Genomic DNA, 15,755 nt, shown 5'->3' with positions numbered 1-15,755 from the left:
AATGTGACCTTTGCGTTTTGTTAGCGGTAAAAACGTGTAAGTGGGAAAGATGTGTAAGTGAGTATGCATCTTGAGTGTGTCATATCTCTTTTTCAGAGCGGTTGACAAAAACTAAGTGCATTATTTTTTATAGTTTCCCACATATTATATATTTTTTAAAGAATTTATTTCATTATTTTGTGAATTAAGAGCCAAGTTTAAATGTCGTCCAAAGTCCAAAGATTATGTTTAATTTTTATACTTATTTCTAAAATCCTTTTTTTACAAGAATGTTTAAACTTTAATTTCGGAAAGTCATTGGCTTTCGTAAAATCAATTTTCTATTTGAAAGCAGTATTTTGCATATGATGAATCATCCTGCAAAGAACATATATATGTTTTTATACATACACTGATGGTACAAGTATGGCACTTACCTAACAAGGCGAAGTACAATGAACTCTATGTCTGGGCAATAACATTTAAAATTGATTATGTAGACATGTTAAATTTGTAATGACTAAATTAGATTGAAAAGGTTTAAGCACCTTGTCTGGGTTTTGTTTTTATGTTTTTCTTTTCTTTTTGCCAATATTAAAAAGTCTAATAATAAAAATTAATGTGTAAGTTTGTTAGTTAACTCTTACAGGTAAATCACTGGAAATTCACATACATCTGTAGAGTACGGAATACGTTTACCTTGTATACCTTAAGAAATTAATTAAACTTATAAAGATCTACGCAACATACATACATAAAATCACGCCTCTTTCCCGGAGATCTATGCAACTTGAAAAAATTAACGATTTTTTTTCATCCAATATCGGAGCATTTAAAAAAGTACGATCCATATTAATCTTTCCTAATTTACAAAACATAAATTCTACACCTTATCGAATTTCAATCGTGGGCGAAAATCCGAAGTAGGTATAAGCATTCTTAAGAAAAATCTGTAGGTTCAACGTAAGGTAAACATACCTTACACCTACACAATAAGATACACCTTTATTTTCAAAGCGACAAAGTGTAAATTCCTTTAATCAGAAGTTTTGAAATGTTCTCATGAATATCTTAAAGTTCATAATATGAATTAATGAGCTACTAGTTACAAGGTTACGTTTCCTAATTTAAAGACTCGTTAGCTAAAACATGTAAGTACATAGGTACATATAATTACGTTTTTATCCCTTACGGAGTAAACGGAGCCAATAATCTCGCAAAGCCTTTGCCACCTTTAGCTGTATGGCATAAAGATGGAATTGGGATTTAAATAGCGACAGGTTGCTAGCCCATCGCCTAAAAGAAGAAATCCAAGATTATAAGGCTTTGCTTAAGACAATAAACATACATACATATGATCACGTCTATATCCCTTGCGGGGTAGACAGAGCCAACAGTCTTGAAAAGTCTGACATGCCAATATAAGACAGTATACCTACAATATAATGTTTCAAGATATGATTAAACATATCTTGGAATTTGAACTATTGGTTATTTAAAAACAGATGGAGTTAGTTTTGATTACTTTTCGCTAGGAAAGTGACTCATCAGTCAAGTCAGGTCAAGATTAGCTACTGCGCTAAACCCACAAGAAAAGATTGATAAATTTCAATGAAGCAATATTAGACACACTGACGAGCTTGCATGATGAGATTTATGAATGTGGATGATAAAACAGTATTCAATTCAGGAATCGTGGCATGTGGGCAGATTCGTTCTCTAACCCCGTACTATGACAAACGCCACCCCGTTTTTATCGCGCGAAAAACTATCGCTGTCTCGTTTCACGTTATAATAAAAAGTGAAACAGCATCGATCGAGTATAAAAAAAAACTAGATACACAGTTCCATACAAAATGGAAGAAAATGCTCCATATTTCTTTACAATTTTTCACTGAGCACTGCGGCATGTTTAGGTACATTTAGAATGAACGAATGCTACTGAATGAAAAGGCAACCCAAATCGTGGAGGGGGCGGTCATTTGGTGAGGACACTTTTCTGTTCTTTGTGTATATTTTGTTGTGATTGTGTATCTAGTTTTTTTATACTTAACCGTGCCCTGTGGTTTCCGGCACCAATACAAAAAAGAATAGGACCACTCCATCTCTTTCCCATGGATGTCGTAAAAGGCGACCAAGGGATAGGCTTACAAACTTGGCATTCTTTTTTAGGCGATGGGCTAGCAACCTGTCACTATTTGAATCTCAATTCTATCATTAAGCCAAATAGCTTAACGTGGTCATTCAGTCTTTTCAAGACTGTTGGCTCTGTCTACACCGCAAGGGACCTAGACGTGACCATATGTATGTATGTATGTAATCTGAATCTGAACTGAAACAGCGATAGTTTTTCGCGCGAATAAAAACGCCGTCCCGCGTGCTATGATATAGGGGCTGCCTTTAACTCCGGTAAAAAAGTATGATTATATTGTATGTACATGTCCATAAACAACTCAATACTGTCAATAAACAGTAATCGATTTTCTTTATCAGTTTTAATATCTAGATTGTGACATGTTATCGCCTAAACGCTACCTCATATATTTTTATAACGTGATTAAGGGTTTATCTTGAGAATATATATATAAAATAAAATAAAATAAAATAAAAAATAAAATATGATGATTTCTCTATACTGTAGATATAGTAATAGGTGACTAAGGAAAGGAGTTCTTTCATTAAGTGCACCGGTCATAACAAGTTTACTCTTACAGTTACAGTGTTGTTACTGTTGGCTTTACTTTTTCTTAAAAAATAATAATATAAAACATATGTTTAAAGTACTTGGTTTGAAAAGGTGATCTCCAGGTCATAACATTTTATAGGCCTTGACCGCTGTTTCACCAAAGAACCTCTTATATTATACACTAGCGACTCGCCCCGGCTTCGCACGGATGCACAGCCGATACTAAATATATCTCTATTAGAACTAACTAAAGGACCGCCCGCAAAGCGGCTAAGTCTTGCTCCCGCCAAAAGTGTCACTTCTGCCTGCAGTCCCGGGCCGTGCAGCAGAAATCGTAATATTTTAATTTCACCACAACTTTAAAACCAAACGTCCAATTTTAATCATTCAAAGACCAAATATTATCTACATAAACTGTACTTATTGATGAAATTATTTATTTTGATAAGGATTGGGATATAGACGTGACCATAATGTATGTAATAGGAATGTCACCTGGGTTTGTCTCAAGGCCGTCTCGTTATAAGCAAAGGCGTGATTGACGGCCATCAACACTTCACTTTTTAATTTTAAGGCTCCATCGTTCAACAAAACGATGATTTTGCCAATGTCAAGGTTGAAAAATACGCGGTGAACCTGACAAGTGACGATATCGTAGGTCCGTGTGTAACCTAATATAGGTATATACATACATACATACATATGGTCACGTCTATATCCCTTGCGGGGTAGACAGAGCCAATAGTCTTGAAAAGACTGAATAGCCACGTTCAGCTATTAGGCTTAATGATAGAATTGAGATTCAAATAGTGACAGGTTGCTAGCCCATCGCCTAATAATGAATCCCAAGTTTGTAAGCCTATCCCTTAGTCGCCTTTTACGACATCCATGGGAAAGAGATGGAGTGGTCCTATTCTTTTTTGTATTGGTGCCGGGAACCACACGGCACATTAGGTATATACATGGACATCATTATAAGGACAGGTGGACAGTAGTAACGACAGAGTTCTATAATATCAGAGAAGAATAGACCCGTGTGGTTCCCGGCACCAATACAAAAAAGAATAGGACCACTCCATCTCTTTCCCATGGATGTCGTAAAAGGCGACCAAGGGATAGGCTTACAAACTTGGGACTCTTTTTTAGGCGATGGGCTAGCAACCTGTCACTATTTGAATCTCAATTCTATCATTAAGCCAAATAGCTGAACGTGGCCATTCAGTCTTTTCAAGACTGTTGGCTCTGTCTAGCCCACAAGGGATATAGACGTGACCATATGTATGTATGTAAGAATAGAAGGGAGGAAAATCAGAACAGGGTAGATGTGAAAACGGGCTAACCGAACTTCTTGAATGCAATATTTATACTGATGACATCGTATACCATACGTCACTGTGACTCACATATATGTTTCATCTATTACACCCACTACCTTATACTTTATATCTAAGCCTTTTGCCTGCAGCAAACTACTTTTATATATTGCGCCTGTCATAAAGCTTAGGTCATGTAATATGAAAATTTTCATTCTCGTGGAAATTTTGGGTAGCCTCTCGTAATTTTATATGAGATTCCTTATTACATGCATGCATTCATACATATAATCACGTCTATATCCCTTGCGGGGTAGACAGAGCCAACAGTCTTGAAACTACTGACAGGCCACGTTCGGCTGTTTGGCTTACTGATAGAATTGGGATTCATATAAAGTGACAGGTTTCTATCCCATCGCCTATATGAAAAATCCCAAGTTTATAAGCATATCTCGTAGTCATCTTTTACGACTATTCGTTCGATCTATTCGTGTCGGGAAACACGGTAATTTTCTTTAATAACCCCGTTATGTCTCATTTTATGAAATGCCTGTCTGTAAATAATCACATACCAGAACCACAAATAATAGTGGGATAAAATGAGAACACCACAAGTCAAAAATTGTACACAAATAAAAGACTAGTGCCGTGTGGTTCCCTGCACTAATACGAAAAAGAATAGGACCACTCCATCTTTTTCCCATGAATGTCGTAAAAGGCGATTAAGTGATAGGCTTATAAACTTGGGATTCTTTTTTTAGGCGATGAGCTAGCAACCTGTCACTATTTGAATCTCAATTCTACCTATCATTAAACCTAACAGCTGAACATGGTCTATCAGTCTTTAACTTTTGTCTCTGTCTACCCGTTGGGGATATAAACGTGACTATATGTATGTATGTATTATAGTACTAAGTAAGCGCCTAATAAATAACTAAATGATAATAATAACTTTACCACAACAGCAAATTCCACTGAGCGGCCAATCCTATGCAATTCCGCTCACTGCCGAGTATGATGTTTGATGGTCACAGCTTGTCATTTGAATATTTATTTTAGTATTTGTCAGCATCATAGACTTCAATATTCTACAGAGGTGGCAAACGATCCTAACCCACAAAAATAATAAAATTCAAAATCGGTTCATAAACGAAGTTATCCGCGTTATACATACATAAAAAAAATATATACTACTCTGTCAAGAAAGTAGCGGGAAAAGATCAATAATACACAAACTGTTTGTTATTCATCCAAATTTATTTTATCACCTTCAAAATATGCTCCTTTAGAAACGATACACTTACGCCAACGAATAATCCAATCATCAAAACATTTTTTAAACGCTGTTTCCGGAATTGAGGTCAGTTCTCGCCGCGAATTCTCTTTTATGTCTTCTACCGATTGAAAACGGGTGCCACGAAGTGGTAATTTGAGTTTAGGAAAAAGAAAAAAGTCGGCTGGAGCCATATCTGGTGAATATGGTGGTTGCTCGATGGTATTTGTTGAGTGTTTGGTTAAAAATTCGTTCACAATGATGGCCTTGTGCGAAGATGCATTAGCATGGTGCAAAATCCAAGAATTTTCTTTCCACAAATCTGGCCTTTTTCGTCGGATTTGCTCTCTTAAACGCCGCATAACACTCAAATAATATTCCTTATTTACCGTTTGACCTTCCGGCAAGAATTCCGAGTGCACAACACCGCGATAGTCAAAGAAAACAGTCAACATGACTTTGACTTTTGAACGACTTTGGCGTGGTTTTTTCGGTTTCGGTTCAGTTGGAAGGCGCCACTCCGAAGCTTGTTGACTAGTTTGCATGTCAAACTCGTAAACCCACGTCTCGTCACCAGTAACAATGCGTTTCATGAATGTTGGGTCGGAATTGACTCGTTCTAGCATGTCCTCAGCGACTCTCATGCGATTGAGTTTTTGAAAAAAATTCAGGTCTTTTGGGACTAGCCGAGCGGCAACATGTTTCATACCCAAATTATTAGTTAAAATGGTACGGATCGACTCGTGAGATACAGAAAGTTCGGTGGCTATCTCTCTCAAAGTTGAATGAGGATTTTCAGTCACTATTTCCTTCACTTTTGCGATGTTAACTTCAGTTGCAGACGTTGATGGCCTACCAGAGCGAGGCAAATCTTCCATCACATCTCGACCGCTTTTGAACGCTTTGTACCACTCATAAGCACGAGTTTTTGATAAAGTCGATTCACCGTAAGCCTTCTGTAACATTTTCAGTGACTCCGAACACGATATTCCATTGGCAATGCAAAATTTAAGACAAACTCTTTGTTCGATGTTTTTATCCATTATGAAATTAGCAATACACACTAGATATGATATAAATAAAAATAGCACTGTATTTAATGTAAACAACAGATGTAACTCAAACTCCGCGCCAAAATGGAAAACAGTTGTGCCAATCTAACAACAACAAAAAAAACAAAAATTTGAATTTGGAACCATAAATAAATAATCCATTCCCGATACTTTTCTGACTGAATGTATACGGTCGAATTGAGAAACATCCTCCTTTTTTTGAAGGCGGTTAAAAATGGGAAGCGGATACCCAACAGTCCACCGCTAATTTATCTGTGTAGCTTTAACAATTTTGCCATCTTTATTATGCCTCACGAAAAACGAGTTACTGTTTGACCTGGTTAGAAGATAAAATATAAGACAGCATTTGAAGCACGACATTGATTCTTTGCTAATTTCTGATTTCCAGCAAGGATCTTAAAAACAATTTGGCACCAATATAAAAAAGAATAGGACCACTCCATCGCTTTCCCAAGGATGTCGTAAGCAGTGACTAAAGGATAGGCTTATAAACTTGCGATTGTTCTAATCGGTGATGGGCTAGCAACTTTTCACTATTTGAATCTCAATTCTATCATTAAGCCAAACAGCTGAATGTGGCCCTTCAGTCTTTTCAAGATCGTTTTCTTTGGCTACCCCGCAAAGGATATAGACGTGACTATATGTATCAAACAAAATCAATTACTTATAAGCTATGATGCAAGCTTTGCAATTTCCGCGTAATATAGTCTCGTTGCGTCAAACGCAAAAATGCGTGCATTGATAATATTCATTCTTCTTTCTCTTGGCCTTATTCCCGGTTCCATCATCACCTCTGGAGAAACCCTGGGTGTCTATTGACCTATGATCCTGAATTGGGTAAGACAGGCTTTAACAGGAAGGGAGGTCTGCACTCCGCTATCTTTGCCCCCAACCTATCCCATATGAGATTATGACGGATTATTCAATAGGGATATTTCAATATTGATTGTTTTATCAATGAAATCTTTGGATGTATGTCTTACTTCTTTTTGAACTTCATGTTTTACATGCATTTAAACGATACCGGATTATTCTGCTCGATAACACTTCAGATAGCGTTCGCTTGATCCAATTATGCTGTTTATGTAATGATACTCCACTATACGGAAATTAATAAGGTCAGATGCAGTATCAAGCCTATTCCGGAAGAAGGTATCGTCACTGGTTCACGCGATTCTTCATATGTATCACGAACGAAGAGGAGAATCTTAAGAAAATTTCAGAGATTAGTGAGAAATGATGTTAAGATAGCAATAAGATTTGAGAACAAAAAAACTATTCCGAAAAATACGAAGAGAACCGTCGTTTTAAAAATGAAAGTGTTGTAAGCAGTAATTTTACTGATTAAGACTTTATTTTCTCTACAAGACTTATAAATACTTTCTTGATATTTTATTAAATAAATTTTGCCGCTTTATCCGGATGCCAGTGTACTGTTTTGGCAAAGTTCATTGATCCCCAATCACTATGTATATTATAAACAAAAAACACGTGTGGTAAATTGCTAGCCATGATATTTTTTTTTTATTTTTAACTCTGTGCTCTGACCCACCTAATAATAAGAAAGCGATACTATTGATAGTTTGGCTTCAGAGTTCAGACATAACTGATTGCTAGTTTTTGTATCATCTAATTATTTTTACGGTATGTCTGTCTGCGATACGCCATTTTACTTTATAATAGACGGAGCCAACAATTTGCCACATGTAGTTTCTGATTTTGGTGGCTGTCTACGCCTGATTAAACATTTTCTATTTGTAACTTTTGCAACCAAAATAAGTTTTTTGTCCCCTTTTGGAACACTCTCATTATAAAGATTAATCATTTGAGTTTCTATAAAATGGAAATGAAATAAGTAATTAACTAAGATAATTGAGGGAATATCAAAATCCGTTTGAAATTTATCGTCCCTATCTACTGTGCTTTAAAACAAACCTTCTTAGTTTAAGTCATTAGCTCTCATAGTAGAAACAGCATTTCTGCCTCCACTATACCTGCTTCCCGTGTAATTAATGACCAAACATAGATGCCAATTACAGCTACATCGTAAGGAAAATAGTGTCAGCTCCTCGCCAATAACCAGTGACTCTTCATTATTTATTGTCGTTTATTACATCTTACCATTAAAGACTTGGATGCCAGTATCGAGGAATTTACACTTTCTTGAGCCTGATCGAGGCAGTTTTCACAGAACATTGTTTCTTCATACTTGTCAGAATTTTACAATAAGTCATATTGATTTTAATTCACATTGGTAAAAATGTAAAATTACAGTGCGTAATATCATATTATCAAGGATAGGTATAAGTAAGCATCCGTTGTCATATATACGTAATTATTTAATAAACCATAAGATTTGTCACTTCCTAAACATTCTTCAGTAAGCGTGCTCATTGACGCATCTATTGAAATGTGTAAACCTTCGCTCATATCGATTATTATGTGTGCCTGTTTCGTATTGGAAGGTATTAATTGGGTCGACCCGTTCTTTGTATGGAATGGAGCTCCTTTAGAACGTAACAATGATTCTTCGGCTATATTGACGACCTAAATATAATTCGACGAAACATTTAAAGTCGTTTGAGGTTGTTTTACTGGTGTTAACGTGCCAATCTTAACAATCCATTTATTAATAGAATATATAGGACCATTTTATACTAGCCTAATGGCATATCATCTTCTATGTTCTTATTTAGTTATATTTTTGAAATTAAATTCAGTTCAGTAGTTACTTATATTATCCGTATAAAGTTGGGATAAATTACAAGTAATAAAATTAACGACTCGTTCTGCGTAAAAGTTGGCGAAATCGTATGTATATCTAAAAGTCGAAACATGCAGTTTATTGCTGTCATATTAAAAGCTATGTTTGTAAAATATATTCAGACGATATACTCCATACAGCCAGAGGTGAACCGTTTCGGTCAATTTGAGAAAACCGAATTTATTGGTAATGAACATGTAATAAAATTCAACTTTATGGAACCCCGGCATGTGAGTGAAAGTTGAAATATGAAATGCCATTGTTGTTCGTCTTTGAGCTGAATAAGATTTTGATGATCTAGATAAAGATGTGTGAAATTTAGTTTTCTTAAGCTTTGGAGTAATGGTCAAGATTTCGGATCCACTTAATTTTAAATTAGTGCTAAGGACTTAAGTACTGCAAAATTTTATGAGATGACTAAGAAATAACATTAACATGAAAGAAGGGGTTATGATGAACGTTGGCGATGGCGTTTATTTTGCTTCTAACCAAAGATTATAGTTTCTTGACAATAACAGACACCATCTGGTTTCCTCAATGAGTGATGCTTGCACGCACGCATTTATCGCCCTTGGACCTTATACTTGTTTCCTGCTTAGCTGACTCAAATAAAATAATTTAGACATTTATTTCACTGATCAAAAACTCCAGTTTATCATGTCCGACTAGATTGAATCCATTACAATTTATTTTACAATAAAAATGACCTATTGCCGCATCTAATATCACATAATCGTTCCTCAGCGCATGGTCTAATAAAGTAATAACGTACGTACGTTTCGTTGTACGCAACGATCTCGATTACAATTGGATGGGCATTTATTTCAAAAGCTATTTCCTTTTTACTTTACGTAATACATACACTGATTGTTATCTGCTCGAGATCTATTAAAATACGAGTAAGATCTCTTTTTGTTTTGTATTTTTAACTTTGAACAAGGTTATAATTGAAAGCGGTGGACAATTGCACATAAAAGTATGAATTTGTAGTTAAGTGCGTTACATATTTTAAATATAAGTATTTAAAATACAAGAGGCTATCTAAAGTACTTATAGTGCAATTTAAGAGCCGATCTCTGTTGATCTGTAGCAACTAGTTCCAGTTTCTAGATCAAGGTTTACCGTTTTCTAAATATTTTATGAATTGAACGTAATAAGAGAAACTAAATTTTATGACTTCTTATTCTGTTGATATCTATGTTTTATAAATGTAAAGTCCCTATGCTGGTCCGTCTTTGTAATGGTTAGGGGTCGAAACCACTGAACCGATTTGCTATATAGATATTAGCCGACTTTCTAGGCTCGAAATTAATGTTCCTTTTTAGACCTTGGTGTCATGACTCATGACCTAAGCTATCATGAAAACATTCAGGCTTACGCGGGCGATGATTGTGATAACGACCTATTTAATTTACTTACAAATCAAATATGTTTTTGACAGCCGCAGCAGATGCCATAGACCGAGCGAGATTAGCTCGCGAAAGACGAGAGGCCGAACAAAGGAAAAGATTAGACGAATTAAGGGCACACGCGGCAGCCGCGCAAGCGCAGCGAGAGAAACGAGATGAAGATAGGCGGAAAAGACAAGCAGAGCAGCGATCGAGAGACGAAGATAGACGGCAACAGGTAAGTGGGAAAGAATTAGATGTAGTTGCCTAGAAATCCATAGTACAGACAGCAATTGATGATCAGACATGTATAAGGTATGTAGCGAGTGGTATCTTCCATATTTAGAATAGGAAAGCCCGTGTTAGGCTGATTGACGTATTAATAAATCACGTAAACAAAAAAGCAGGCAGAATATCAATCGAGACAGGAAAATGGTATTTGGTACTTAATTATCGTGCTTAATGCTGTGTTCAGATTGTATATGTATGTAATCACTCGAGTGACATCGTAAGATTTGAAAGGAGATGCATTTATTATAATTGGTAAAGTAAAAAAATAGACAAAGTTTATTTACTCTTAAACTGCACTTTTCATTAAGCTTGATTCATAAAAAGCAGACATATAATAAAAAAACAAATAAAATCGAAATAAATGTTGAACGACCGAACCAATTTCCTTTTAGATACCGATTTCTTGGTCTACAGATTAAACCATTCCATTTGATACATTTCTCTTCATTATAACTTAACCACAAACAGACACACATGTGTACTGACCATCACATCAAACTCTTATAACCTCTCTTTTTGGTTAGAGCATTAAGTAAAAACATGCAGATTTCACTACTCATTGTAATATCCAAGGTATTGCAGTTTAATTATTCACAACACCTTATTCATATGAAGTGCATCGTTGCAAGCGACGCACTAACGGTAACCGGATTGCTGGTAATACGTTCGTAACTTCACTTTCTCCAAGTAAAATAATAGTTACGTTATACACAACGGTGAAAATTAGAAATTACAGGCCTCTGCAAGACAAAACGGCTCCAATGGGAAGTAATGACAACCCACGGTCAGCAAATAAGACTATATAATCTACTATGGTTATAATTAATCTGCATGATTTTGAACTGTATGTTGTTAGCGTTCAAACATGTTCAGTTAACTGTATTGCAGTTGAGTTTCTATTTAATCATAAAGAAATGTTCACTTTGACCTGATAATATTCGAACCAATGGACTTAAAACTGAGGAAGACGGGACAAAGTGGAGAGAGAAAAGGCGGCCACGCAAAGATGAGATGTTCATTTTGACAATACAGTTTCAGATTGAGTTCACACAATTTTCTTTCTTCGCAACTTAATAAAATCAGTGAATACTGACTGAATACATTCTACAGACGGTATTACTATAATAGACATGATGTAAAGATTTAAAAATACCAAGGTTCAGAATTGTTGAATGGAATATTGTGAACAAACTTGAATATGATTATCATGTGATTATCAATATAGTCACGTAACGTTTCTCTTTGATTTGTTGAATGAAAATCATTCATTTATATAATATGATTTTGGTTATAATAATGACCATTTTTTTTCTTGTTTCGCACAAGAAGAGTACATTTGACCAATAAAGATGTTATTGGTTAATTCATTGAGTTTATGGATAACATCTATTAAATTTCTTTCGATTTCACAGTTTTTTCGATATCAAGTCTACTTTGAACACATATTTTAGATGAATATCTATACAGCTGGACAACTTTATCACGTTGTTTACCAGTTTATCTCAATATCTTTACTAGACCACGCTCCTTATCTGAGTGAACTAGTATTTCAAGTGGTCTATAATGAAAACATTTTTTTCTAGATTCTACTTCTACTACACCTAGATTTTTTGTTATCCGTTTGGTGTGTATGTACATTATTGTACATATATATCACAAATGTAATACAATATTTTCTGTTCATCTTTTTTTTTAAAGATTTAGCCCATTTTCCCATTAAGGAATATTCTTATTATATTTAAAAGATTAACGAAAATAGGAATAACTATGATTTCAATACCGCAGTACCATATACAATCTGATTTATTTAAGACATGTTTGTAGGCTATGATCTTAGTTACGTTGCGACTGCGCAACCAATTAGACCCTCTCGATTACGTACATCAATTAGCATGTTTTGCCCTCTCTAAAAATATACTGCTTGAATCCTACTAACTCTACAATGCATTTGGTTTCTTTTTATCAATTTTTTTTTTTCATTCATATGTTTATATCCCCTTGTGGGGTGGACAGAGCCAGCAGTCTTTAAATACTTATATGATGAAATGCCACGTTAAGCTGTTAGGCTTAATGATAGAATTGAGATTGAAAATAATTATTGTTCATGATTAGGGGAAAAAGAGAATCCTGGATATGTTTAATCAATGCTTTCTGAAATGCTTAATTAAAGGTTGTTTATTAATAAATTTGATGAATTCCGTAATACGTTTGCGTTACCATATAATTTATCTTCCGTCTTTACTGCAGACTGTCTTGAATTTTCCCTGGATCATAAAGCATATCTTTATCTCAATCAAGAGTACGCAAGAAGCCTGCACCACCACTCAGAATCTAGACAATGTTAATCTTGATCGCATACCACGGAACACTTGAAGTTTTCTTATGATTGATTGTATGTTTATGTGAGTTGTAACAGTTCAAAAAGGTCTCATTAACTCAGTTTAAATTGTTACTCAAAGCTATAAATAAAGTACTGAAAGTCTGCTATCACAATGTGCCATGAATGTATGAATGGACATCTCCGAGAGCACCCATAGACCCAGCGGTTTAAATGTGTGTGTGTTAATATGTCAGTCAATGTAGTTTCCTCTTTTATATATGTATTCTTTTTCATATTTAGGCATGAGATAGAAGATAGACTATGTAAATGCATTGCATAACTTCGTCCTTGCGGATGATGTCATCGAGTTCGCACTGGTCATATGTTGATGAGATAATTGTTATCGTAGAATTCGTTATGTGCAGGTAATTTTAATGCAAATAGAGATTCATGTTAGTTAATAGCCGTTCGCCATAGCTCTAGACTATTTAAAATTCTTCAGTTTGTATTACATTATATACCAATTTCTAAGATCTTATAAGAATGATTGTTACTTTTCCAAGAATTGCATTCACCATTCCTGTATTATATGGTATCCACAATGCCTGGGGATCATTAAATCTTAAACAAGATAAGTATTTAGGAAAATTAATCTTAACCTCAAAAATTATAGCCATCGAGGTAAACTTATCATTTTGATTGTTTTTTTTTAGTACCAATCGGTTCATCTATTTTGAGTCTATCCATCAAATGATTTTTTTTTCCATTTTTATTATTTTTATAACAATCGCAAACAGCTTTATTTGTGATTGTGACAATACAGATCACACACGCGACCCGGTGACCGATTATATAACTATTGTCAATTATGAGGTCATGCGCAATAGGAGCGTCGTGTCGTGCGTGGATCCCACACGATCGGAATGTTATAACTAGACATTCCTAAGTGTTGTTCATTCAGACTCGATTGTTCAGTGCGGAGATTTGATAGGAATGTGTTGGAGGAGCGGCTTGTTTTGTTGTATTAGCAATAATCAATGGATATTATTAATTAGTTGCATGCATACTTTGATTTAATAAGAGCTGATAAATAATCAATTTAAAATGGGTTGTTGGGCTAGCAACCTATTACCCAATTCATACATCTAAACGCGGCCTTCAAGTCTTCGATTTTTGGCTCTGTCTACTTCTTGATAAAGCTTTTATGTAAAAGCTGTGTGATTAAAGCCAAAGACAGACGAAGATACGCAAGGCTCGAGGCAGACAGAAAGACCACTATAGAAAAAGAAAAGGCTCTCCAAAATAGCTCAAGTCAAAACCATCGGAAGCGAATACCTCATAACGAACATTCAAATTAAACACAACAAACATGTAGACGCACATTAATGACCGAAACCGAAAGCTGTGCCGGTGCAGTGCATCAAAAATAAATTTAAAATTAACTCTCCAAGGAGTGCGACAAAAATAACGAATACTACTTCCTCCAGGACTAAATTCCGAAGCGGACGCCGCGTGATACCGAATTTAACGCTTTGAAAGCTCCCACTCCGCCCAGAGAGAATTTTGAGAGATAATTGATTGGAATCTATTCATGTTCATTGGGTTTCTTTTGTTTTGTTATTCTTATTGTAAATTACCGTAGCTTTGGTTAGGTTTATTTGGCTCAACATTTTATTTTAGCAGTGAGGAACTCTTGTGTCAATAGTAAAAAAAGAAGTGTTTCCGTATTACAGTAATGATAACCGAACCGTAACACTTTGTCAAATCTCTGGTTAAGTTTTTATTGCGCTATTATAATATATACTTGTTTTACCATTATAGTAGATATTTCGTGTTTTATAGAAGATATTGTGAAACAATATATATATATTCTATACATACATATATACAATATACATAAAATACATTAACACAAAAGGAACACTTCAAAATTTAACATTGCACATTTTCTAACCAAATTTTGTGCAAAATGCTCTGCAAAAAAAAGTTCATCCACTTCTATTTTACTTTTTAATGGATTGGTGGCTGCCTGTCTCATGCACATTTATTCTTAGAAAGTGGTTTAAAAGCTGAATACCTTAATCCTTAGAATAAAGTTATTGAAAGCAAGATAATCTATCAATTAAGTTAATTAGCGATTGATACGTTAATAGAAATATATCTAACGATATAGCAGCTAGTACTGCATTTATCTTGAGGTAATTGAAGGCTGGTCCCCTATTATTAATTAAATGGCTAATCAAGAATCAATTCAGGGCAAAAGATAAGAAATAGATGAAATAAGTGTGTTAATTTACAAAGTATATATTGCTGACAAATATTTTACAAATATTTAAAACATAAGAATACAATTTATGAATATTTTGCAGTTGCTAGCAGATTAGGTATGTGTTAATTTGCTTTTGTGAATTTATTCGCTAAAACTTGATTGCCTTAAATTTAAACCTTCATCGAGATTCCTGTGCTTACCTCAAATTTACGAATAAGGTTATAATTTTGTAAAACCTTTTTTATGCAACCAAATCCCTTTTTTAGTTTGCATCCACCCAAAGTTTTGTTTTATTTAAATTTTTATTTTCTCCTTTTTTCTAGTTACCAGACAGACAGACAGCCAATCAGTCGGTAAGTGGCTGTCGTTTTAAATAGTGTGTTTTATTTTGATTTTAAT

The 15,755-nt window shown here is 34.8% G+C and overlaps 1 protein-coding gene across 6 annotated transcripts in view; it reads left to right on the top strand.

Annotated features, from left to right (window-relative positions):
• The window catches only part of LOC106131598 (GRB10-interacting GYF protein 2), a 55,928-nt gene that overhangs the window by 2,990 nt on the left and 37,183 nt on the right, over window positions 1-15,755 (top strand). For 5 of the 6 annotated variants that reach the window (XM_060950010.1, XM_060950009.1, XM_060950006.1 and 2 more), the window contains exons 2-3: window positions 10,530-10,714; window positions 15,680-15,709. In XM_060950010.1, coding sequence (XP_060805993.1) covers window positions 10,530-10,714; window positions 15,680-15,709 — 215 coding nt within the window. The remainder of the gene's footprint in view (window positions 1-10,529; window positions 10,715-15,679; window positions 15,710-15,755) is intronic. The other variant, XM_060950008.1, reaches the window with a different exon arrangement.

The sequence above is a fragment of the Amyelois transitella genome, chromosome 20, assembly GCF_032362555.1.
Source record: "Amyelois transitella isolate CPQ chromosome 20, ilAmyTran1.1, whole genome shotgun sequence".
Lineage (NCBI taxonomy): Eukaryota > Metazoa > Arthropoda > Insecta > Lepidoptera > Pyralidae > Amyelois > Amyelois transitella.
The sequence above is the reverse complement of the archived record's forward strand: the minus strand, read 5'-3'. Positions and strand labels throughout refer to the sequence as shown.